The sequence below is a fragment of the Tetrao urogallus genome, assembly GCF_951394365.1.
Source record: "Tetrao urogallus genome assembly, chromosome: 6".
NCBI classification, from domain to species: Eukaryota; Metazoa; Chordata; class Aves; order Galliformes; family Phasianidae; genus Tetrao; species Tetrao urogallus.
The window spans coordinates 3,883,949-3,908,953 of NC_136819.1; the positions used below are offsets into that span (position 1 = coordinate 3,883,949).

The 25,005-nt window shown below is 42.5% G+C and overlaps 1 protein-coding gene across 1 annotated transcript in view; it reads left to right on the forward strand.

The window, feature by feature from the left end:
- NELL1 (neural EGFL like 1) overlaps positions 1 to 25,005 on the forward strand; it is a gene marked incomplete at both ends in the record, with an annotated part of 285,943 nt that overhangs the window by 80,903 nt on the left and 180,035 nt on the right. Inside the window, one exon of the mRNA XM_079537825.1 lies at positions 11,950 to 12,078. Within this exon, the coding sequence (XP_079393951.1) occupies positions 11,950 to 12,078 (129 nt within the window). The remainder of the gene's footprint in view (positions 1 to 11,949; positions 12,079 to 25,005) is intronic.

Here is a 25,005-nt window from a genome sequence, read left to right on the forward strand (position 1 = left end):
TGTAGAATGTATCTTTGATGAAATAAAATACCTTTGCTGAACTAAATTTGGGCAAGATTAGGTTTGCAGCCTTGGCTTTCCTAGTGGCAGCAAAAGAGTTTGAATTGAATGAAAAAATACATGTAGAGGGCCAACAGAAGGAGAAACAAGAAATATGGAAACTTCATGATGCTGTGGTATAAGACTGTGCACTTTTCAGTGATCTCTAATATCTGCCACACTAATAGCTAACTGCTTAAAATAGAGTGTGCAAGAAAAAAACAGCCCAGTATAAGAAACTGGTATTTATGGTGGTGGAAATCATGAATCAACAGAAGTCTGAGTTGAATACTGTAACGTACACAGCTGGTGGGCTTCCTAGATAGTCATTATTTGTAAATGATTAGAAAAGTAAAAGTGGTGAATGAGACCTTTTCTTCCTCAGGTTTGCTAATGCTAGTTTATAGTATAACACGAGTATATGATTACTAAAAGCCAATTTCAGGATTTCAGTAAAATCATAGGATTGTAGAATGGCTTATGTTGAAAGGGACCTTGAAGATCATAGAATTGCAGAACAGCCTGGGTTGAAAAGGACCACAATGATCATGTAGATTCAACACCCCTGCTATGTGCAGGGTCGCCAACCACCAGACCAGGCTGCCCAGAGCCACGTCCAGCCTGCCCTTGAATGCCTGCAGGGATGAGGCATCCACAACCTCCTTGGGCAACATGCTCCAGTCTGTCACCACCCTCTGTGTGAAAAACTTCCTCCTAACATCTCGCCTAAGCCTCCCCTGTCTCAGTCTAACACCATTCCCCCTTGTCCTCTCACTATCTCCATCAACAGCCGTTCCCCCTCCTGTTTATACGCTCCCTTCAAGTACTGGACAGCTGCACCTCATGGTCTCCCCAGAGCCTTCTCTTTTCCAAGCCAAACAAGCCCAGTTCCCTCAACCTTTCCTCATAGGAGAGCTGCTCCAGCCCTCTGATCATCTCAGTGCCCTCCACTGGACCCGCTCCCAGAGCTCCACATCCTTCCTGCACTGGGGGCCCCAGGCCTGGACGCAGCACTGCAGATGGGGCCTCACAAGAGTGTAGAGGGGGACGATCACCTCCCTCTCCCTGCTGGCCACCCCTTTTTTAATGCAGCCCAGAACACCGTTGGCCTTCCGGGCTGCAAGCTCACACTGCTGCTCACACTCATGTCCAGCTTCTCATCCACCAGGACCCCCAAGTCCTTCTCCGCAGGGCTGCTCTCAAGGAGATCTTCCCCCAGGTTGTACCAATACCTGGGATTGCCCCGACCCAAGTGCAGCACCCTGCACTTGGCCTTCTTGAACTGTATCAGGTTTTCAGGGCCCCACTTCTCCAGCCCGTCCAGGTCCCTCTGGATGGCTTCCCTTCCTTCCAGTGTATCGGCCGCACCGCTCAGCTCGGTGCCATCTGCAGACTTGCTGAGGGTGCACTCGATGCCCTCGTCTGTGTCGTCGATGAAGATGCTGAAGAGCACCGGTCCCACGACCGACCCCTGAGGGACACCGCTTGTGACCGGCCTCCACACTGACGCAGAGCCATTGATCACAAGCCTTTGCCTGTGTCCGGCCAGCCAATTCCTAAGGCATCGAACAGTGCCTCCTTCCCATCCACACCTCTCCAGCTTAGAGAGAAGGATGTGGTGAGGGACCATGTCAAGGGCCTTGCAGAAGGCCGGTAGTAGTCCATCCACCGCCCCTCCCCCGTCCACCAAAGCCGTCACTCCATCACAGAAGGCCTCCAGATTGCTCGGGCACGATCTGGCCTTGGTGAAGCCATGCTGGCTGTCTCGAATCACCTCGAATCTATCTCGTAGGTGCCTTAACGCAGCCTCTAGAAGGATGTGCTCCATGATCTGCCCAGGCACAGACGAGAGGCAAAACCTTCCCTGGAGAACCAGGCTGATCGAGTCCATGCTCATCGGCATCTCCCACAGGCCCTGTTCCAGCTCTCACTGTCGTTCTGGCCCTCCCATGACCTGGCGTCCCTCTGTCAATGTCTCACCAGCTGTGTCACCAGAAGAGACTAGAGAACGCTAGAGAAGGAAGAACTCACATCTGGCTCCAAGGAATGTAACCCTCCTCTCTCCCACAGATCCCCACTCTCTCAGAGTGACGTCTCACTGGACAGGAGTGTTCCTCACAGCCAGTCAGAAAAGCAAGCAGAGCCTGAGACCAAGGAGTCCCTCCCTGACGTGCAGCTCTCGGGCAGCTTCCCTTGCACAAAGCGCTGGCCCCAGCCGCATGCATTGTCGCACGCACTCGTGTGGGCAGTTGGTGTCTAGACGTGAAGGAGACTTGTTAAGCGCTCTGCTGACCCGTAGGGATGGATGGGAAACTACAAGGGGGGGCTTCAGCGTGTGTATAAAGGATGGAAGGACCTGCAGTTAAGGGTTTGGATTTGCGTCTGAGTCCGTGCCTTCAGACGCTGCAAGCGCTATGCCTTGTCACCCAAGGGAAACGGTCAAACAGCTGCTTTGGGACAGAATGTCTGTGGTGCTCAGAAAGTGTGGCCTTCCAAGGTACTTCAGGCGCCCCAAAGAGCAGAAGCAAGCAGTGACGATTCCTTTCTCTCTCCATTCTAATAGCTGTAGGTAGCGCGCTGGAGAGAGGCTTTGGAGGCTTTCCTCAGCCTCCTCCTTTCCTCGTACCTTGACAAAAGCGGACTGCCAGAGAACAAGACGACCTTACACACTTTTTTGGGGTTTGGTTGTTTTGTATTTTTTTATTGTAATTTTTTTTTTTTTTTTTTGTGTGTGTGGTTGTTTTTTTTTTTTTTTTTGTTTTTTTTTGTGTGTGTGTGTGGTTTTTTTTTGTTTTTTTTTTTTTTGTTTTGTGTGTGTGTGTGTGTGTGTGTTTTAGTCCAGTCCAGTGTAGTAAATTCTCTGTCATACAACTGATGAGTGTTCAAGGTCTTGCTGCCGATGGACCATGCTCCACTTGAACATCAAGTGGAGCAGGAGGCAGTCTTCATCCAGAAAAGTGGAATTTTGATGGGATGTTGCTGTCTTGTGGAGAGGAATCTGCGTCCCCCAGGCTCAGCCAGCAGGCGGACACAGGTTTCTGGATGGTGACCATCACTCTCTGCCACTGCTCCTGCTGCCTAGTCTCTCTTCATCATCGGTATCCAGCAGGAGATCACGAAGCTCTGGAGGCACGGTTGTATCCAGGTCATCATCTGAAACTTCTTCCACCAGATTGGAAGGGACCAGTCCTCTCGTGCCATCCGTCAGCTCTCCCAGAAACCAGCCATCCTCATCCACGTCTCCAAAGATGTAAACGTACTGTCCAGCAGTCAGTGGAAGCTCGTTTTCTGGGTCCTCGTTAGGGCCCTCCAAAGGATTGTAGCTGTGACGAGCTAAGAACCTTCGAATTAGCGGTGATGTTCGTCCGCGAGAATGCAGGCTGCAGACTGCCATCAGCCGCCCTTCTGACTCCTCCAACTCTTCCTGTGGGTTGGAGCATTCCTGTTTGGGATTTCTGTGTGTCCCCAGCTTTTCCCAAATCTCCTGGAGCTGCGTGCATTTCTCCTGCAGGCAATTGCTGAGCACTCTAAGTTTGGCCGCAGCCTGCTGGAGCCTCTGCCGTTCCTCGCACACTTCTGGAGAGCGTCCCTCTCTCAGCAGGTGGTTCTCAGCCAGCAGGGCCTGGCACTGCCTCTCCAGGTTGCTCGGGTCTCGTTGCAGCAGCAGCAGCTCGCTGCTTGTGCTGCCTGGGAGCCCCAGGTCTTCCTTGGCCATCTCTGGCACCTAGAACCAGAAAATCATAGAATAACAGAATGGTTTGGGTAGGAAGGGGCCTTCAGGACTCTCCCGTTCCAAGCCCATGCCATGGGCAGAGACATCTTCCACTAGGTCAGGTAGTCCAAAGGTGCCTCCAGCCTGGCCTGGAGCGCTGCCAGGGGTGGATGGGGCATCCACAGCCTCTCTGGGCAGCCTGTATCACTGCCTCAGCACCCTCACAGTGCTGAGTCTTTCCTCCTCCTATATCATCCAGATCTGCCCTCTTCTACTTTCAAGGCATTGTCTTTTGTTGTATCACTACTACCCTCCCTTACTACAAGTCCCTCTCCAGCTTTCCCCAGTCCTCCTTCAGGCACTGGAAGGACCCTCTGTGGTGTCCCCAGAGCCTCTTCTCCCCCCGGGCTGAACAACCCCCACTCTCTCAGGGTCATCTCACCTGGACGTGAGTGTCCTTCACAGGCAGTTGACTGGAGCCCTGCTCTGCACGGTGGTGGCCCACCTCTCTGTCCTGGGAGCAGTTCCTTCTGTGGCTTTCCACGTGCTGGGGCTCACCCTCCCAGCTCCCCAGGATGTACTGCTCAAACAGCCTCCTCTCCAGCTCCAGCTGATGCTGGAGTTGGCGGATACGGGCAGGTTGCTCACTGTCCATCTCCCAGGCCAGCTTGCTGAGGATGTCCGACAGCGTGGCGCAGGCCACCCTGCTGTTCTTATGGGGGCTCCTCAGCACCCCAGCCAGCAGCTGCTGCAGCTTGCGAGCCACGTGCTGGGCCGCATCGCACTCCCGCTCCAGCAGCTCCTGCGTTGCGTGCAGCTCGGCCTCCTTCCAGCGCAGCAGCTGGTGAGTCTCTGTCGCCCGCTGCCGCTGCTCCCACTCCTTCAGCTGCTGCTCCTCCTGGGCCTGCTGCTTCTCCCAGGCACAACGCAGTCGGTCGGCCAGGAGCTGCCTCTCCCGCTGTGCCGCCTCCTGCAGCTCGCGTCTCTCTGCGGCCCAGAGGCGCTGCAGCTCCTGGCAGCGGAGCCGCTCGCCCTCCAGCTGGGCCCGCAGCGCCTCCAGCTCCATGTGCTCAGGTGGGCAGGCCTCTTGTTGCTCTGCAGCCTGAACACCCACCTCTGCTGCAGCCTGATGGCAGGCCGGCCTTTGCTGGGTGCACGGCCCAACGGCTGCAGCCCTGGGCCCGGTGCAGAAGGTGGGCGGCTGCCCCTCACCGTGCTCCAGGATGCAATGCAGGAAGCGTCTCCTCTGCTCCTGCAGTTCACGCTCCAGGCGCAGGACGTGGGCGGCCTGCTCTCCACAGGACTTTCTGCAGAGCTGCCGCTGGACTTCCTGCCGCAATTGGTGGGCCTCGCTGCTGCAGTTGACACTCGGCAGCACCTTCACCAGTTGCCGCAGCAGATCCTGTGCCTGGCGGACGGTGTTGTTGCGCCGCTGCTGGAGCCGCTGCTGCATCTGGCAGAGCTGGGCCGCCTTCTCCTGCAGCAGTTGGTGGATCTCCGCATGCCGCTGCCTGCGGCTCTGCTCCTGCAGGCGCTGACGCTTTGACGCCTGCTGCCGCTCCCAGGTGGAGCGCAGTCCGTCGGCCAGGAGCTGCCGCTCCCGCTCTGCCGCCTCCTGCAGCTCGCGTCTCTCAGCGGCCCAGCGGCGCTGCAGCTCCTGGGAGCGGAGCCGCTCGCCCTCCAGCTGGGCCCGCAGCGCCTCCAGCCCCCGCCCGCGCTCCTCCCGCTGCGCAGGGCAGGCGGGGGGCTGTGCCGGGCCCCGGCGGGGATTGGGCCGGCTGCTCTGCTTTGCCTGGCCCCGTCCCGCGTTGCCCCGCAGCATGGTCACGGGGATGTGAGGAGACCCTCGGCCTCCAAACGCTGTGGCCAAAGGCCACCAACGGTCACTCCTAGCTGGGGTCTGCAAGGACAGCTGCCCCTGACCCCGTAGCGCCCACTGCCTCTCGTCCCTGTCGCCAGACAGTGCAGACAGTGAATGCCGTGGGGCTGCGCCAGCGGCCTTTTATACCGCGGGCCAGCCTGGCACATAATGGCGGGCGGGGCAGCGGCCTGCAGCTATTGGCCGGTGCGGCCTTCCGGCCCAGCTCATAATGGCGGGCGGGGCGGCAGCCCTCTGCGCTGTGGGGCGGGGCGGCCGTGCGGCCCCAGCTCAACATGGAGGCTGGGGCACAGTGGCTGTAAGCTGCGCTGGGGGGTAGAGACGTCACGGGGCTGGGCAGAACTGCCCTCCACAGCGCTGGGCCGTAGGACGACCTGCAGCGGTGCTGCGGTACATGGACTTGTCTGGCACTGGAGAAGAGAAGCAGTAGGCCACCCAGCTCATTGTGATTTCCATTTAGATTCCAATAAAGGAAATATCTCACCATCCCTACGAGCTAGTTAAGTTTAAGGAAGCTGCTTGCGGGTTCTCCTCCCCGCTGAAACACGCGGCCACCTCCACAAAGCTCACAGGCTCCTGCAAGCAAAGTGCTCCTTGCTGGGAACAGCCAAGGCCCAGGGAAGCAGCTCGGAGAGGAGAGAAACTCCAATTCCAGCAGCTTCCCTGTGACCAGCACACAGATGCTGGCTGAGGGCATCTCGCTGTCTCCCTGCACTCCCATCTCTTGCCCCTTGCCTTCTCCTGGCTGCTTCCCCAGGCCCCCACCTGAGGTGGAAGTGCTATGGCCATTTGCTGCTCTCCTGCAGGCTGCATCAATCACGGGTGAAAGGCAGCAGCTGAACTGGAGCCTGCAGGGACAAGAGAAATGGCAGGGGAGCTGTGAGGGAATGCAGCAGCCCCTGTCCATGACAACTGCTATAACTGAGAAACAAGAGGCCATTAGGGGCTATAAAACAAAGATGGGTGGAAAGGTGCTATCTGCAAAATGCCAGGTTGGGAAGTTACGTACGAAGCTTCTTTTTGGCTGCCCCTCTGCCTTACAAAGGATAGTACAAAGGACAAGCAGCTCATTGCAAAGATTCCTCCTTGTAGCAGTCCTGAACTTTTCTTCTCTCTGCTTATTGCCTCTTGGAATGTCCCCCGGGACCATGATGCTGAGCACGACTCTTCCTTACTTGAAACGCAGGCAGTTCAAAGAATTGTAGAATGGCCTTGGCTGAAAAGGACCACGATGATCATCTAGTGTCAACCCCCTGCTATGTGCAGGGTCGCCTACCACCAGACCAGGCTGCTCAGAGCCGCAACCAGCCTGGCCTTGAATGCCTCCAGGGACGGGGCATCCACAACCTCCTTGGGCAACATGCTCCAGTCTGTCACCACCCTCTGTGTGAAAAACTTCCTCCTAACATCTCGCCTAAGCCTCCCCTGTCTCAGTCTAACACCATTCCCCCTTGTCCTCTCACTATCTCTATCAACAGCCGTTCCCCCTCCTGTTTATACGCTCCCTTCAAGTACTGGACAGCTGCACCTCATGGTCTCCCCAGAGCCTTCTCTTTTCCAAGCCAAACAAGCCCAGTTCCTTCAACCTTTCCTCATAGGAGAGCTGCTCCAGCCCTCTGATCATCTCAGTGCCCTCCTATGGACCTGGTTGAAGATCTCTCACCAACCAGTAGATCAGGCTGCCCAGGACCCCATCCAGCCTGGCCTTGAATGCCTTCAGAGATGAGGTTTCCACAGCTTCTCTGTGGAACCAGTGCTGGCCAACTTGCTCTAGCTGTCATGTTCAGCCCATGTTTAAAATGATCGCATGATGTTTGCAGCAAAGCAGACATAGAAGGGAAGAAGCTTGCTTTATGATGACAGTTTCGGTGATTTGATGTACTTGAATTTAAAAACAGGCCTCAAAAGATCTGCATGTAGGATGTATCCATGAATATTATGTGCGCTGCGTATTGTTTTACCATGGATTTGTGTGTTTCCACATAAATATAGATGATTAAACTATGTGGCTACTTCTTACTTTTTAGCAAGACAATATGGCATTATTAAGCTCTCTTTCAGGCTTATGAAAAGTGTAGTTAACTGCAAAAAATTTAAAAATATTAGCGTGCTAAAATTTATTTTTTACTGCTTTTTTTTTTTTTTTTTTTTTTTTTTTTAAATAACTTTTTTTATAGCATGCCTATTTTATGACCCAGGGACAAAGATAATACGAAAAATAGTGTCATGAAAGTTTTATGCTGTTCCCTTCAGCTATTTTCCTCCTTGCCAAACACAGTGTATAATTTTGAAAGAGTGGATTTTTTTCTCCTTTGCATGAGTGATTCAAAAAAATTTCACAAGAGTTCTTCTGTTATGCTCATAATTTTGATATGTTAGAAGAGCCTCTATCATAGCCCTAGCTCCTTCAGTCTGACTCTCCCTAAATGTGAGAGTGTGAGGAAATAATGAAGTAGCAAGAGCTGGTTTCCTGCAGAAATGTTCATTTGCTGTCCTGTAATACGCTTTGGCTGGTAGATTTGGATTGACTGATGACACTGATTTAACAGGAAGTAGAGAATCCTACAGATAAGCTTAAGCATGCATTTTACTTTTGACACAGAATTATAATCTAAAAATGGTGGCTTCTGCCATTCCTCACTTGTTCTGCTTTGCTTTGTGTTAAGGGGATTTCAATTATTTCACTTAAGGCATGAGAACACTCTTCAGTTAACATACTTCCCATCTCTGTCTAGCTGCAAGCTTGGGCTTTGGTTTTTCAGAAATCGAATAATTCTCTTGCGTTGCTGTGAAGTATGTGTTATAGCAAGGTTTTATTTTTATGAAGGTTTAACGGAGGTTGATAACTAAGTACTGGATATACATATTTTTAACTGTATTTGGTATTTAAAAGACCTTTGTTTGCAAAAGGGAAAAGGAAATATTTAGAATCTTGTAGGATGTGCAGTACAATTATTCTAATGCACAGAAATAGAGTGTTTAATAAGATCTGCAGTCAAGTAGCAGCTTGAAAGAATTTAGGAAGTTGCTCTTATGTCACACCACTGAGTTCTGGGACCTCAGACTCTGAAGGCATAAAAACTGCTGTTCAAAGTGCTTCATTGCTCATGACTTGTTTTAAAAACTGGTTCAGATCGTGAAAGGACTTAATTGCTAGTGCATATTTTATGACTTCCTATGAGGTGTTTCCCAGATTTACTTTACATATTTACATTAGTTACTGTGGGACTAAAGCATAAGAAGTTAAAAGATTTTGAGGGTGAAAGGACCTTGAACCTTTTAAACATAGCTAATGCTATTAATGGAGGCATCATCAGCACTCTTTTTAGAAGCCTCTGACGTGTGAAACAGTGAAAATGTGGATTGCTGCAGGGGAGTTTCTTGAACAGCAAGAGAGAGGGGGATTACAGTTCCTAAAGTGAACAGCTGGGGACACTGGAAGGAGTGCAGAAAGCATTACAGATGTTACAAGGAAACGCTCAGAAATCTGGGAGGCTCATCAGTGTGAGGGTATGTATGTAGGGTATATTTGATTGCAGCCATGCTTTTGAGTGAATTCTTGCATTCTTCAATCAGCAATTAAACCAAATCACCAATATAGTTGGTACTTAAAAGATAGGCAAACCTTGATGTCATCGCAAAACAGTTTAGCGCACTGCTTTGGAAAGGCAGGTTTGGGGAACTGAAATGTGAAGATCCTGAGAAGCCTGGAAAAATGAGAGCAATGTTTGGGTGCCCCAAATAGAATGAATGTTTAATTTTAGATAATCTGACTTGGGAGCAGTAAACTGTGCAATTTCTGATAGGTACACAAGTGATAGTTTTATGCCTGGCATCATGAAAATTGACCTCTTTCACGCTTGGTTTAGTACATTAGGGGTGGTAGTTCTGCAGTCAGATATTGCTGATGAAAAGATATGGATGATGCTCTTAAGAAAAATGGGAGCAAACATTTCTGCAGCCTTGATAAGGAAGAGTAATGTTATTAGAAATGTTTGGGCAAGGAGCAGAGGTCATTGTGCCTATAAAAAAAAAATGTAAACACGCTCTTCAATATTTAACTCCCATCTTGAATAGTTTTGAAGGGCTGTTGTGAACATTCATGACTGTATGTGTGGGGGGAAAATGGTTTCTGACATCTGTTCTGAATGTGTTTATCTGTAATTTTAATTCATGCTCATTTGCCTTGTCATCTGTGTTGGCCTGAAATTAGCTTAGATGATCTGAACTATTTAAGATTTTCTGTGCTTCTGTCAAATCCTCTTCAATTGCTTGCTTGCTCACATGTGATGATTCTATTTTAAGGCTTTTCTTGTACTTAGAGAGGCGTTGACTGTCTAGATAAGACTTGGCTGAATATTTGGAAATCTCAGTAATTCAGTTATTTTCACCTGGGCAATAGCAATGTGTGCCCTCTGCTAGCTGCCATCCGTGGCTGGTTGGCATTCAGAGTACATTGGGTAGTTTTTCCATTTGTGTAGGTATGATGAAGGAACACCATAGATCATTTCATGGTCGAGAACTAATAAATATCAGATGTTTGTGGTTTTTTGCATTCTGGTTGCTTGAGGGTAAGTGGTTGCTCCCATCAATAGATTGACATTTTAGTCAGTGCTTAGGGCCCTCTCTTCTTAGGAGTATAAGCACAGCACTAGCCAGTCAGCAGCCCTAGGCATGTTCCACCCTGCTGAATATGAATAAATTTAAGTGTTTACCTGAATTAGTCATTGAATTGGACCTAAAGGTGTGAACAACACAGGTAGCTTATTTTTTTTGCAGGGTGGTCCAAATACAAACTGGTCTTTATTCACCAGAAAAGCGCGATAAACATTCGGACCCAATATGAACTGCCAAGAATAGATAGCATTTATTCCTTTTTCACCTTCAAAACCCCAGCTGGGGAGAATGCAGACCAAGGTCTAAGAAGTACAGCATCACATCCTGGATATGAGCCTGTCAGTGCTTTTGAAGTGCTAGGTGTGTGTCCTTACTGTGGAGGAAAAAACACTTGCAAGAGCCTCTGATTCAATAGAATGTGTACTGTGACAGTGAGCCCTTACAATTCTGTACTGTCATGCACATTTTTCTGCAGGTTAACCTTAAATGACGTTTGTTTTGTAAAAGCTTGAAAGCATACAGCACTGTGCATGCTCTTAGAAGAACAGGTTTGCTGCTTTTTGCTTATGGATGTGTTGAACAAATCTTTTGAAATGCTGTGGGAAGTGGAGCTTGAGCCACTCTTAGTTAACATTTTTAAAAGGCAGGAAATGGTGTTTCATGGGTAATAATAATAACATATTCATAATAACAAATGCTAAAGGCAATCTAGAAAAGTAGTAGGTTCTATTATCATATATTTCTAATGAGAGGAGAATAGTGGAAAGTTTCTTAGAGCCTATCACTTGTTTTTGATGCAGAAAATGATATAAGGACTATTGTAATGAAAACATGCTGAGAAAAATGAAATCATTTTTTAAAGGTTTGGATAAGAAGGAAGGAGGTGGTGTATCTTTTTATCATGGTTTATCGTTGTCTAAAGTTGGTTATTTATGCCTCTCAAGTCCCAGCACAGTAGTAGTAATCTACGCTAAATTGAAATGTGGTATTTTATAGTAACTAATGCAGTGCACTGATATGTTATGTGGGCTTTTAGCTGCAGTGTCTACTACTAGTAATTAAGCATGTTAATGCTGTGTGCTAGTTCAAAAAATAATTATTCTGAAGGAGCAGAAAATAGCCTGGAATGTCATGGTGTCAGGGAAACAGTGGAAAAAAAAATATTAAAAAAAAAACCCCAAACAACAAACACCTTGTCTCTTGGGTAATATCTAGAATATTAACAGAATAGAAATCTTGCTTAGAGATGATAAATTGGATGCTGAATGCAGGAGTTTTGGGTTCCAGTGCTCAGTTTCAATTATAAAGGCAAAAAAAGACAAATACTCTGGTAGCATAAATGGCTAAAGAGTATAACTGCCCCTTAATTTTTACATTTCATTTTATTTTTCGATGCAAGTTAAATATATAAAGTGCATAGATTCTGTAGAAGATTAATGAATTGCCATGGTTTCCTCTTCTGAAGTTGTCTTTTTTCCTTACTAAAGCTATCCAGGCAACAGAATGCTTGGAGAAAAAAAAAAAAAAGACTTGAGTACAAATTGATGGAGGAATTCAAAAAGCCTGTGTACCAAAATTGATTATAGAGTGAATTTCTAACATATAACATGCTGAAGCTTTCAAGAAATTAATATGGTCAATGTAAATTTTAAACCTGAAATAAGCGTGTTTTAATCCCTATTTGCATTTCCTTGTATTTCAGGCCATAACTTCTGTGCAGAAGGATACAGATGTGGTGAAAATTCAGAGTGTAAAAACTGGAACACAAAAGCTACATGTGAATGCAAGAATGGTTATCTCTCTGTCCAGGGGGACTCCACGTATTGTGAAGGTAAAGAAAATATTAAACGACCTGCCCCCTTAACAACGTGCTCAGAAAAATAGTATTAAACAAGTGGTGGAAGAATTAATTCCGTTGCAAAGTTGAATTTCAAGATAATGAGATCACTTCTCAAAGGGGGCCTTTTTTGAATGCATGAAGTTGAGATAATCAAAAAAAGGAGGAATTGGTGCTGGGCTATTCAGATTGTCTATTGTTCTCCTTCATTGGTGTATTCTTGTATTGGCATGCTAACGTCATGCTGTCATAACAACTTCCAAAATACCTTTTTTCAAGTGCTGTAACCTAAAATGTTTTCTAGAGAGTAACATCTGTGTAAGATGTATTAAACTTAGGCAGTGTACGTTCTGTTGGCAATCATGAATAAGGTTAGTGTAAGGGGATATGGAGACTTCAACGCAGAAATGGTGATCTGCTGTACTTCCTGGTGTGTTTCTGTGGACCAGGTATTTGTTTGAAGCAGTCCTCCTATGATACAGAAGATGCTGTTTCTGTAGCTGAGGTACTTCTGTTGATGTTCCATCACAGGAAAAGATGCAATATTCTCTTTTTTTTCTCTGCGTTTTCTGTGCTTGCTGTTATTTTTAACAATGATCTACATATTAGAAAATGGATTGATGAATCAACATACAGTGCATTTCTTCTTGCCTTTGCCTTAGAAGGCTTTTTTTAATGCTCTTGTATACTAGTCTGCAGTATTTAATCTTTTGGCTAATATAGGAAGTTTCAGAACTACTTTGTAAAAAAAAAAAACAAAAACTAATAATAATAATAAAAATTCCCCTAGGTTTTTCATCTAGTGGTACTAGTGATGGAATGGACTTTTTTTTGACAAGCTTTTAAAGTACACGAAAAATTGGAAGTCAAGGTGAAAGGGTAAAAGAGGTGTGCATGGACTGGGTTTAAATAATCTTACGTTGATTAAAAAAAAAAAAAAAGCTTAAGTGAATAGGATTGCTTTAAGCAGTTCATAAAGATATTTGGTAACTTGTTTTTACAAATCTTGTGGTATTTAGTCAGTTCTCTGCAGACAGAAGTTTGCATGCTCCTGTATATGCACTTTCAGTGTCTGTGAAAACAATTTGTATACGTTTCTTTTAGAAGACAGGCAGCCTATTTGTCATTTTTTTTTTCCTACAAAAAGAGAAAAGTATGAGAACTGCTGTATAAGGGCACTACAAGGTCTGTGCAGAAAGCAAAAGACAGTTTCAAAGCTTCTTGTCAGCCACAATGCAGAATTGAGTACTTGTTCTTTTTCTCCTTTTTAATTACAAGCAATATCCAGTGTTCTTATTAATCTAGTAGCAGATTGTCTATTTTCCTTTTTTCTCTACGACAAAAGTTGAAAAACCTCGAGTCAAGTAACTCTGGTGTTGACAGTACATTAGTGGTGGGGTAAAAAATGAGCTTTGGGAAGAAATTAGCTTGAATTTGTATATGGCCTGTGTTGCAGTGAATTTTGGAAGGGCAAATCATATCCCTGACTTCTTGTTTGTATGAATAAAGCATGGCAGAACTGAATAAATCCAGCTTTCTTTGCTATCTGAGACAGTGATAGAGGAAAGAGGATTTCTAGGTATTACAAAATTGTAAATTTGGTAGATGGAGAATGGTTCTTAGAAGACGAATACCTTTTTCTTCTTGTTATCAACAAGAGTAGCCACAGAGTGACAAATTGGTAGCCAAGAGATAACTTCTTCCAGCCCTGCAAAGGTTTTCATTTCATTCCTTAGAACACTTTTCTGCAAAATTGCTTTGTATGCTCCTCTAATTTCATTTATCTCATCTGTGCTTAATCTGCTAGGTAGAATAATTTCATGGGTAGCTTTATAATATTCTCGAAGACATGGTAAAGCTGTTATTTGAATCAGTGAGATCACAGACATGCATCTGAAGGTGGAATCTCTTAGTGTTGGTACAGAGGAGTAGTGAATTTCTGTGTGTATTGTGTAAGAACTGAATGAACGAAACACCTGAACAAGAAGTAAAACCCAGGGAAGATATCTTTCGTAATTCTGGTTTTGCCTTTGGTATTCTTCTGCCATTAAAATTAAAAGATGACATTATGGTTTCCTTTGAGACTGTGAGATTAAAGTAGTTTGTACTTAAGATGCATGCCTATAAGTGGCACTTGAGTTCAGAATGTTCTGGAGCTTGAAATTTTCCAAATTTCTTGTTTCTGCCATTGTACTTAGAACACTTGTGTGCGAATTCTAATGCATGGTGTTATTTTATGGTTATTCCTGCTTACTCTTACGTTTAATTCTGGTGTATTGTTGACCTTTATGGCACCATTTTGATCTTGCAAGATCTCTGACAAGTTGCATTTCAGTTAGCTTTGCTTTATTTATTTGGAAAGTAAATTACAAAAATAACCCTGAGAAGCTCTTACAGTCCATTTCCAGCCATCAGCTCTTTGTGTCAGAATGCACAGGTGAATGGTTATTCACTATTAGGGATAATGTAAGTGTTTTTAAGGAAGATTGTTTCTGAAAATGAGTGCACAAAGCTTGTAGAGAATGAAAGCAGAAAGCAGAGATCTGCTTTTATAGAATACAGACATATTCAAATACACAAGTTTTTTTCTTGGTCCACTTGCATGTGTTGTATGTGTGAGACAAATCACTTGCCATTTGCAGAGCAGTATATACAAATATGTCTATTAGCCGGTTTGGCTGAGCTTTAACTTCAGATGAGATACTTAGGTGCAAGTGTTAAACCAGTGTTCTTTTACTTCAGTTACGTGGATAAATTCTGGTAACTGCACAGATAACCAGAGTCTCTGGTGACTGATATGACACATGCAGCTAGGACTTCTTAGCACACCATTTAAATCTGTCATGTTGATTCTTCCAACATGATACGTGGTGTACAGGAGATGAGCAAATATACTTTACTACTTAAAAGCTAGAATGCTTCACGGTTACTTCACAAACGCCAACAGGACTCTCCTGAAAGAGCAGAGAGAGGGGAAAGCATTGGCAAATGAAGAGTCTGGAAGCTCAGAGACAAAATGAGAAAAATAAAGCCAAATCAGTTAAAATCCACGCTTGTCACTGGCACGACTATCCTCGCCTTCTAGATGCTAGGAAACAAAGAGCCATGTCTTCTGAGAAGAACTTGGTGAGATTCTGCTGTTGTTTCCCAATAAAGAGCAAAAGCAAAAATCGCTTTTTTCTCCCTCCCTATTTCGGTTCTGTGTTCTTCACTACTATCTAGCTTGAAATTCTGACAACCCTTTTCTGCCTGTGAAGTTATGCTGGTACAAAAGGGATTATTACCTAATTGTGGCTGGATTCTGATTCATTGTGGGGGCTGCTTAAATCTTAAGTGGAATAAATCTCCCCGTTAGGATAAATGCATGTCTATTCTTGCTGACAAGAGTGCATCAAACAAAATTAGTATTAATATCCTTTGCTTCATGCAGAGCTAATCATGCCCCCAGGAGGCATCTAGTATGAGTGATACTGTAGCCACAAGATGTCTTGTCATGCTACAAAGAGGTATTTTTTCCTTTCTAGTTCACTAATGTCACCCCAGAACATTCTTGTCATAATGGATATAATGTAGAAAAGGATTCATGGACTAAAGTGAGACTATAAGATTAATATTCTCAGTATTATGTTGGTAGTGTTTTTTTATTTCCCTGTATGCTGGAGTAGGATGACATGCTGTCTAGGATATCTTCCAGTTTGTGGTGATGAGTATAAACAGGCTGTGTGAATTTTAGTTGATCTTCTAGGAGCAGCTGACAAAGTAAAGCTATTATATAAGAACATGAAGAAAACTTCTGTGTCAGAAGCAGCATTTTTAGGTGGTGATTAGGACAGAAATCTTGAATGAGGCTGGTTTGCCCTTAAAAGGCCAAAAATTCTAAGGCCACGTGTACTGTTGAGAATGCCTGATACTACCTTCCACCCCTTTTTCCCCCCTTCTTTACTGGTTAAGTTGCCAGTGATAGGAGATCTGTGAGGAATGTACTTCTGTGAGATTAATTCAGCAGCATTGTTAGTTTCTTTATATGCTCTCTTAAGGTCACCACACTGACGTTACTTCAGCATGAAGAGTTAGCGAGCTAAATGCCTTAATGTTGGTGAGAACTGTTCTATTTTTTGTCCTGATGGCATGCTCAAGGATCCCTTATGATGTTCATTCAGAGGGAACTTCAGACTTAGTCACTTACTTCCTTCCTCTGTCCGAAACATTTTATCTTAATTTGTCATTATGAAATTATTGCACATTATTGCTCTTTTCAAAAATGTCACATAAGCTGTGAAATATTAACTGAAGATTAAGTACTTGGCAGAAAACCTGTTCAGTTTGTATTTACAGTGATCTTATTAGACTAACGGGTTCTGGGGAGATGGCATAGAGGTGAATAATTTTGATAATCTTCATCAAGAAAATCTTAATTAGTTTACTTAAATGAGTGGCAACAAAACTTCCTGCAAGTGTCACTTGACTGATACAGTTTCTACTTTTCTTATCAGTGTCTTCCCCAATCCAATCTGGCTGATATGTTCTAACAATTATTGGCAGAATGATGCAGTGTTATTTTTCTTATAAATTGTTTCTCCTTTTATAGTAAGCTAAATAGTACTGTTATACCTGTACTTCAGTGTAGCGATTAAGCACACCTAGAGAAATAGGCTGTACGCAAACTTTTTTGGTGTGAGTTCAAGTTAATCCACAATATGCCATCTCCTACAGAATATTTTTGAAATCAGTAAGTAGGAAACAATTTATATGTATATAAAAAAAAATTATCATGCAATTAACATGTAATTGATCTTTTGTTATTCTTAATTTGAGTAGTCCATTGTGACTCACTGCGCACAGTAGAAATTCCAAAGTACTGATCCTTCACTCCTGTTTTTTTCCTTCTTCTAAATAAGCAGACCTAAATTACAGGATTAATGAGAAATTTCAACATCCTCCTTCACACTTGTTGGCTTAACTCAGCTTCATATTAGCTCGAACTCAGCTTCACATTATCTCTTTGACTTTTGATTTTCAGCAATGCATTACGGTTGGACAAGAGAAATGGTTTGACTTAAAAAAATCTTTTGACTTAGAAAATCTTTCTAATTATGGCCTGGAATTATTGGCCTAGAAAACTGCATTTGTGTAGTCTATTTCATGAAGCAGTCTAAATGTCCTGAGGTTAGATAGTTGACATTTTCCTGTAAGGTTGGGTTAGCAAACTGTCACTTGTTTGGATATACTTTCTATAATCAGCAATAGCAGTTCTTTATTTATGGTTATTCTTATCTATGTTAATGTTAGCAATTGCAGTGTTAATAGCAGTGCCCATTACGTACTGCTGGGGCTTTGAGATGACAGAGGATGAACTGGGGTTGTCAGCTCCTTGCTCTTCTCATTTCAGGTCATAGTAACAAAACTCCCAGTTTTGTCTGAAGTTCATTCAGCTCAAGATATGAAAAGTTGAAATAATTTACTATTTTGTAATATAATTTCTGTTACAATTATATAAAATAAATCTTTCTGGGATTGTGGCTTGTGAAGTCAAAAAGATGGAAACTGGCAGCAAATTTGAGAGTTGTACTTGAGAAACCCAAAACTGGGTGGTATGAAGCACTCTCTTTGGGCTTTAAGTAGTTGATATAGGTCAAGTGTTTGGGGTTTTATAGCACAGCCAGAACAAAAGCTGCTCCATGGTATTAACAGGCAGAGAGTCTTCCCCAGCAGAGGTAAAATTACTGTAAAGTCTGTGTCTAATGTCTACCATAGCATTGAGAAAGGCTGTATTTCAATTTTATGGCTAAGCATAAAGCTTTGGAGTCAGTAGACCCTCAAAAACACGAGTGAATGTCTGCATTTAATTTGCTGTTCTAGATTTACATCTGTGAATGAGAGCAGAAAGTATTCCTGGGGCTTCTAAATCTTTCAGAATTTATCACATGAAGTAAGACAATCCCAATCACAAAATATATCCAGTAAAGACTAGATCAGTCTGCTCTTAGTTGCACTAACTCACTTGCAAATAATGCTTTTCAAGGGAACGTGACCTCTTTTAAGACGGTGAAAGTCAACACGGCAAAAAATGACTGGTATTGACTAATGAAGTATGGCTGTTCCTGGAGTTTGTAACAACCTAAATTGAAGATGACCTTTCTTATTTTATACTGCAGTCTCATCAAAATGAGTCTTATGTTTTTGCAGAATTAATTTGTCCTGTAAAATGTAGAACATGTTGTCGTAATACCATTATTCTCATCAGCGTTGCCTTTAAATTCATATCTAGGTACAACCCTGTTAAGATTGAAGTCAATATCAGAGATGTATGAAAACCTTGAGGAGAAAACTGACTACTCATTTGCCCATGAGCATGGAACCGAGCATGCAGCATGGACAGACCAGGTGAACTGTCTGCCTGATCTACCGTACCACCATGCAGTGGCTTTCTGCAGCTGCTTCTCTCTTGCCAGGCATACAGTCATCTTTCTGCCACAGCCTGATGCTGCACTGATGCCATGGTAGCTATGGGCAGTTGGTGTGATTAGGATTGGGGACATTACCACGTGAATTATCTAAGCTTTTAATCTGGTAATGCAGGAGATCTCATTCTTACGTCTGTAGAACAATATTGTGTTATCTTACTGCCCCATGGGAAACAAGAATATTGATTGACTTAGGTACATAGTACTATTGTGGTATCGACTTAAGACAATAAGCTTTGGTCCTCAGGATTCTGATGCTAATTTTCAAACCACATTGAGTTTTCCTGTCGTGTGCGTCCCAGACACACAGTGCCCCTTTTCCTTTCTGTTTCTTTTCATTTAAGCTTGATGATGTCAGAAAAAATTGTGAAATTCTTTCCAGAAAGACAAATATATTGAAAAATTCCACTCCAGAGATGCTGATGTTCATACAGGTTTGGTTGGAAAACACCTATTTTCTGAAAGCAGTGCAGAAAGCAAAGCAAAACATAGAGGAAAAAGGCGTGCTTTTTCTTTTTTTAACCCATCCTCACAGAAATTAGGAAAAAATAGCCTTATGATATTATTAGTTTTGTTCCAGAAGACCAAGCGCACAGTAGACTTTTAATGAAAAAAGAAAACCCTGTTGCTATACTGCCAGAAAGAAGAAAATATTGAACCATGCAATGTGACTTCTGTTATTGTTCTTAAGATGAGAGAATTCAATGAAAGTTACCTCTTACATTTAATCCTTTGATCGTTTACATCTTATCTATAGACGGCAACTTAGTGTACAGAACTCTTCCCAAGCAGTTTAAACAGACTGAGAAGTAAACCCAGTCTTGCATGTGTCCTTTCAGGTACAAGGCAACTGGCAATCCTTAGTTGATGTGTTTCTTGCTGTATGAAGTAAATTAATTTACTGTGCAATTTTCCTCCTTTGACTCTGACTGTAGAATTTCCATTGCAGCTGTCTTAATTTCACTACGTTGTTGATTGGCAGGTGTCATTAACGTTATGTAGTAACACAGCTTCCATGTGGCAGTGATATATGACTGTGGTTTTAGATGGTTTCCATTGGCTTGACTTCTGGATCAACTTTTGATGATTATCCTTTTGTTTGTTGTATACTCAACAAAAAAAGCAACCTTCCTCACAAGGTGTTACTTCTTCCTGCAGTCGATGTTCACTAAATGTCTTAGTAAACTTATGTTCTGTACTGCATAGATGTACATATATGCTTAACTATATGCCCTGGATACTTAGCAAAATTAACTAATGTTAAGAAAATGGGACAGCTGTTGGTAGGAAAGAATTGCGTTTGTTGCAAATGCACTGAAATTCTGTGTTGAAATGTTAACAGAGGAAAGTGGGAGGAGGATGTAGAAGTGCTGTAGGCCAGTTCACCATAGCTGCTGCAGAGACTCACTCAGTGGCAGTTTTTCAACCAGAATTAAGTCCTCACGTGGAAATGTAAAAGTAAAACAATAAAAATCCAACAATAAAAATGCATTCCCATTTCATAAACATACGACTTGATACCATTAAATATATATATATATTATTTATCTTTAAGTTCGCAATTTCTTTAAAAGGTGCCTATTAACCTACTTTACAAGACTTTACTTACTTGGCAGTGCCAGCTTCAAATTTCCACACGTGTATGTTTGTCAGTGAAAGTTCCTTCTTTTGTCAGCATAACCCAAATAATGCATTTGTTCTTTGTTTGTGGGCTTTAATGAACGAGACTGCAGTTTCCTTGTACTATGACTTGCTAGTGGAGGAGACAGAATTAAAAACAAAACAGACTTCCTTCCTGAAAGTAATTACCTAGATGGAAAGATGGGGATAGCATGCTTGCTAGTGGATGAAAGTTTTCAAATAGATTTTTTTTTTTATATTAAGCAGATTCTGAAGCTTGTTGGAAATGCTCTATGTGACTCTAGATGGATTATTTATGTTATCAGAACTGTTTTTATACTTAAAAGTAAATTAGTTTAAATTCATATTCCAACTACCAATCTCTGGAAACAGTATAAATGAAATTACTTGCCATCCTCTGGAGTAACTTCAATTCTTTTGGTGTAATGTCATGCTGAGATTTATATGAAAATGAATTTTAACTTCTAATAAGGTAACCATATGCTTTAGAGTTGTTGTAATAAAGTGTCATAAATAATTATGGTTCCAAAGGAATTCAACCTTGCAACTGTCAGTTCTTCTGTTAGCAACTTGCATTTGAATGCGTTACAATCATTGCTATTAAAGGAAATCTCACTCCAGCAGAATTGCAATGAAAAGCCTATTCTGAGGCTGTTTGTCTGTATGGAGGGGCATGGGGGTGCCATCTCCACTTCAACAAATGCTTTTAGGTGTTAGAGGTGCATTCTCCTGATTTATATTGAACATAATTGAATGTCTTTCACGTAAAAGTTGGCTTTTTACTTTTGTCATTTGCCAAGAATAGGCAGATCATTTCTAATACAGAAGGAAACAATAGTGTTTTATTCACCATCTGTCTTTAAGCAGTTCACGTCTTTCTACTCTGTAGTTTGATTTACTCCTGCCATGTGACAACTCCAGATCTTTTTGTGTTCCAGGACTCCAGATTTGGGCACAGGGAAGCGTTTATGTATTTTTAGGTTTGTGGATGGAGGGTGGTTAGGAGTAGAGGGCAAAGTGCATTATATCATCAACTGCCATTTCACAGCCTTTATTTCTTTACAATTTTACTCTTTTAAAGAAAAAAGAGTAATTTATTTATAAGAGACCTAATTTATAAATGAGTTAAACAAAAGCCTGTTAATGTTGACTATTATTTGTAAGAGCTCATTGGTAGGAGGAAAACAAATACAGCTATGACCCTTATAGCAAATTGTTCCCATTACATGTTTTGGCTCTGAAAAAAGGACTGAAATTCATGCCAGAAATTGTGATGTTTTAAGTCAGTCTTCCTCACTGTGAGCAAAAAGAGTTCCTGCTGCTCTTTATCCATTAAGACTTAGACTTGGTATTGCCAGTGTTCTTTCTTCAAATTGTTATAGTTCCGCTCCTTACCTCATGCAAACTGTGATATTGACTTTTACTGATGTCAGCAGAAAAATTTGAAAAATTTTACTGGAGCAATGGCAATTTGTTACCAGGGAAGTGTTTGCATTAAACAACTGGAGCGAAGCAAGGATAGAAGTCTGAATGGCTTTTCTGACAATTACCGGGAGCTTGCTTGTGGCTGAGCTGGACTATAAAATGCTGAGAAGTATGTGTTTATAATAAACTGTTTTTGTTTGAATTTGAATGGAAATTGCCAATACTTTTATCCAAATCACTGAAAATGACGTGTCCAGCTTTTAAAATTTAAAGTGAGGTGCTGCAGTCTTGTCTTTTTTTTATAAATCTGAATTGTAATTGGAATCATTCAGAAATGACAGATGTATCTGTGACACGCGTGTGTGTTTGTGTCTGCGTGTATGAAAAAGTGTCTGTATTGCAGCACAAAAGATTTTGGGTACTCAGGAAGTGACTGTCAACTTTCTCATGAACCCATGAATGATGTGAGGATTGCTTTGATGTGTGTTTTAGGTAATTCTGAGGGCTAGTAAGGCAAATTTGAGTCACAGAGGTTCTGACTTCCATTGATTTTCTGTGTTGTATAGAGCCCACTGATGTGTTTTACTTTCAAATTTTGTTCGCAGACTTTATTTGAGGTCCTAGATTTGGGAAAAGGTTGTGTCAGGCAACAGTCTCTTAGATGCTGTGATTTAATGTGGTTCCAAGGCCAAACCTTTTCATCTGAAGGTCTGTCAGTTTTAGGGAGAAATTCCTATCGGGTCCTGTCCTTCCTCTCTCAAAGTACTGTTGCTTTTGTTTCCTTCTCAGACAGTAAGAAATCATGTTATCTTGAAGCCACATTCCCTTGATAGTAACAAAAAGCATTAATGATTAAAGTTGATCTAAAATCTTGTGGGTTGCATACTAAATCAGCTGTCTGAATTCTCTCCCGAATGTGGGATTGTCAGAAATTTTAGTTTCTACTGTGATAAACAGAGTGAGCCATAAAGGGCTGCATACCTTGTACAGATGCTTTCCCTGTGCTGTGTACTGTATGAGCATTTGAGAGAAGCTGTGGGATTAAGTACTGCAGCCAAGTCCAGCTACTTTCAATAGCCCAAAACAGCAAGGGTGATACATCTTGAGAACATGAATTTGTGTTCTAGCAAATGAAAATGTCAATCAACACAAGATAAGGTTACTACGGCTGTCCTTTTCTTACGTTATGATACGTACTCTGTGAAGGACATCATTACTGCGGAGTTTATCACTAATGGTTTTTCACTATCTGGAAGGTCATTTCTTTTTAAAAACTAGTGGATGTTCACAATTCAGGTTGACAAGAAAATTCAACGATGAAAGCACAAACACATGCCAGTAACAGGCCAGTACATCTATGTTAAGTGACTGGACAAGCATGATTTGGGAGATTATTCCTGGAATGTATTCTGGCTGTGGCTGGGTAGCTGCTGTAATTTGGAGTGATTGTACCTAGGGTTACAGGGACTCCACTTAATCAAATGTCTGAAGTTAGCTCTGCTTTTAGAAGGATACTGGACCAGACGACCTTCTGAGGTCCCTTCCAACCTCTTTTGTGCGTGTGCATTTCTTCTCTTATCCTATACTGTATTTTGCATCAGGAGCACTGGAGGGACATTAGATACTGTTAATTTTCTATGACTGCCCTTTGGAGAAGTGGGGTGTACAGAGGGGGCAACTCTTTTGCACAGGTGGAATTTCTGAAGTGGAAAAAAAAATCTGATTTAAGTGCTGATACTTGTAAGACTTTTTTCAGCTACTTGATGCTCCAGCTGTCTCTCCACTGCTCTTAAACAATGGCTTTGAGGGTATGGATGTCCAAATAACAGACAGGGAGAGGATGGCTTTTGGAGAGCTAGAAACCCTATAGTGCCCAGGGTCTGTAGTATAGGTAACAGGTACAGCAGCTTTGCTGCATCCAGAGAAGGATATCTACCAGGTGTTGTGTGTAGACCAGTTGTGGAATTAAAATTAAGGGCTTTGCTATGAGGTAAAGATGGTTTCAAAAGCAAGCAAACAAATACCGATAAACCACAAACCACCTCCTTCTCCCCACAACTTTTAACTACTAGTAAATTTTAACCTTCAGTCAAAAAATTTGAAGTAGAAAAATCGTTCTGCTTCATGTCAAAATACTTACTTTCTTTTATGTTTACCAGGAAATGTGTTTTGCCCTTTGTAATAGCTCAACTGAGGGCCCTTCTAGTAAATATCTGCTGTCTTTTTCTTTGTGTGAATTTATATTGTTTCCAGTAGATGGAAAAGCAAAATCTGTTCTAAAAAATGCAAGTCGTAATCCGTGACAAATATTGGTTTATACTGACACATTTTTCCCATAAAATCTAGCTAGTGACTTACTGATATGACTCGGGGAATTAGAAACTAATGTGCATATAAAAATAAGGCAAAAAAGGGTAAGCAATTATTGGAAGGACCTCTTCTCTGCTATATAGTTAAATGCCTATTTCCTTTTTGGAATTTCAGCAGGCACAATTTGCACAATTCCTTACTGACATTTCTCCTGGTTTTTATTCAGATAAATTTGGGATTGAGTTTTACACTGATAGATCCAGAAAGAGTGTCTATTTAAGGGCAAACTGTCCTGATTTTATTAAGAGGCATTGAGGCTTTGACATAATCCAGATGTAGTTGGTGCAATTTTAATACATCTGGTTCTGAGGAGAAACAGCAGTAAGGACAGCTCCAAGTTGAGACATATATTTGTATTACATATTTGTATTAAGTGGTGTTTTCAAGAAATAAGTTCTCTGCTTTTCCAGTGTAATTGATTTGTGGAAATATGCAATTTTAATGAAGAAAAAATCCAACATGTTATTGTATTATTGTATTGTATTGAGAAGCTGTATTGGAGCTGAAACTAAGAATGAGATTGGCTTGTCCAATTGCAATGTCCTGCTAAGAAAAGGAAGGTAGAATTTTTCAAGTATAAAGGATCTGCCCATTTCCTAGTGTATCTCTGTGCAGGTTTTTCTGTTTTGGTTTGCTGTCTGGAAGCTCTGATAATGGTGTAGCAATCTTCCATGGTCTTGCTGGGGTGTTGTGGGGCTTTTTGGATAAAGGTGATTGATAAGGAACAGCAAGACAATACAAGAAAATAGCCTGAAGCAGGTGTAGAAGAGTAAGCATACTGTTTATACAATAAAAAATGTTTAAATATTCATTTTTATTTATTTAACGCTACTGACAGCTGAGGAAAGGTATTCAATAAAATATTCATGTGCAGATTTAATTTCTTGAAAGATAATTTCTCTTTCTACCAGAAACCTTACAGAATAAGAAGTCAATTTGATTTGGCTTTTTAGATGTATTTGAAAAATCTATTTTTGAAGGTACCTGCATCTATTTAATAATCATCTTCTTTGAACTTGGG